Source organism: Trichinella spiralis (genome assembly GCF_000181795.1).
Source record: "Trichinella spiralis strain ISS 195 chromosome Unknown Scfld881, whole genome shotgun sequence".
In the NCBI taxonomy this organism is placed as follows: domain Eukaryota; kingdom Metazoa; phylum Nematoda; class Enoplea; order Trichinellida; family Trichinellidae; genus Trichinella; species Trichinella spiralis.
The window spans coordinates 779-2,126 of record NW_003527820.1 but is presented as its reverse complement, the minus strand read 5'-3'; the positions used below and the strand labels follow the sequence as shown (position 1 = coordinate 2,126).

Sequence of the window (1,348 nt, the reverse complement as noted above, 5' to 3'; positions counted from 1 at the left end):
ACAATTGGCAAATTGTTCACAGTTGCAGCTTCCCAGCTAAACCATCGAGGGACAACTACTAAATTGTTAGCATCTGATTAATTTCTTGTTTTTAATGGGAGTGTTCTATTTAAATCTTTATTGTTTGCAATCCAAGAATTTTACTTTAATATTTACAAAGTTTCTTTCATTACGAAACAAACATCCATATATATTTTTTTATACATGTCGATGAGGTTTGCTGTTTGTATGAAAAATCCTGTTTGACGTTCATACATTTCATATAAAATACAGTCGAACTTCGTTAAGTGCATAAGATTTTGGCCGAAAAAAATTCCCTGTAGTTAATCAAACGGAATCGGCAGGAAGAAATCGGGTGCAGACCAAATTCCAGCCAAAATTAAGAAATCTAAAATGAGTATTGAAATAATGTGAATGAAGCAAATTTAATAAATATAAGTTTTTTGATTTCGAGTATAATGTCAAGTTTAGTACTTCAATAAATGGCATACTGTAGCAAAAACTTCGAAAATTAGAGCAAGCAGGAGTATATGATTGATGGCAGTGAATTTAAGTGTGCTTAATAACATATAAGAAATATTTGTAATAAGATTTGTATAAGATTTTAAAGTTATTTTTTTTTGTTTCATATTTAGGTCATTTGTGTAAATTGCATGTTAAAAATGTATATATATATATATATGTATACAAATAGAAAATTTTTTTAAATTTGAAAGTTGTGAATATTCATTTTGTTAATGATTCGTTTAAATATAAAAAACTTAAAAGTATGCAATTTTTTAGATGAGAAGAAATGCGATTGCAAAAAGAATTCTAATTTTTGCAGTATTGCTTTTGATCCATTGTGCATACAGCGGCTTGTCGCATCGTTCATTTTCAAAAATTGTCAAGTTAGAAATCTTTAAACTTCCACTGGACATTGTGATAGAATGTATGTTTGCACTGTTTGCAGTAATTGTTTTCTCTGCTTCAGTGGCAGGTGACTTTGTTCCTATACGGGTATACGTACAACTGAATGACAAGCCATTTGAAAGCTTTTTTAATCGTCCTACCTTTTATTCTTTCAATCATCGCGCCAAAACATTGGCACCATTTTATCCCAGTGTGAAATTGGATCGCGAAATGAAATCTGTGAATGATGATTAAGTGTATACTGCACTTGTAAATGAATGCTAGTAAAGCGAAGCCAGTCTGAAGCGCGCGTCGAACTTTTTGCTTTGTAGTTATTCAGATTTTTAGTTTATTCATGTTCCGCTCTGTTCATTTTTAGTTTATTCTGGATTATTGATTGATTCATGTTGTACAATGCTGAATTGTTGTACACGTATATTTTTAATTTGTTCATTCC

At 30.4% G+C, this 1,348-nt stretch overlaps 1 protein-coding gene across 1 annotated transcript; it reads left to right on the top strand.

Moving 5' to 3' along the window:
• Window positions 1-783: 783 nt before the first annotated feature.
• Window positions 784-1,146, top strand: Tsp_13105 (putative transmembrane protein 32). Its single transcript, XM_003370352.1, has 2 exons — window positions 784-931; window positions 974-1,146. Exons 1-2 carry the CDS (start codon window positions 784-786, stop codon window positions 1,144-1,146), a joined length of 321 nt encoding a protein of 106 aa, XP_003370400.1.
• Window positions 1,147-1,348: the final 202 nt, after the last annotated feature.

What these genes read in the sequence shown, in the direction of transcription:
- Tsp_13105 (XM_003370352.1), top strand. Translation starts at nt 784, where the DNA reads ATGAGAAGAAATGCGATTGCAAAAAGAATTCTAATTTTTGCAGTATTG. An exon ending in ACTGGACATTGTGATAGAAT is followed by an intron (nt 932 to 973) that starts GTATGTTTGCAC and finishes TCTCTGCTTCAG; the next exon opens with TGGCAGGTGACTTTGTTCCT.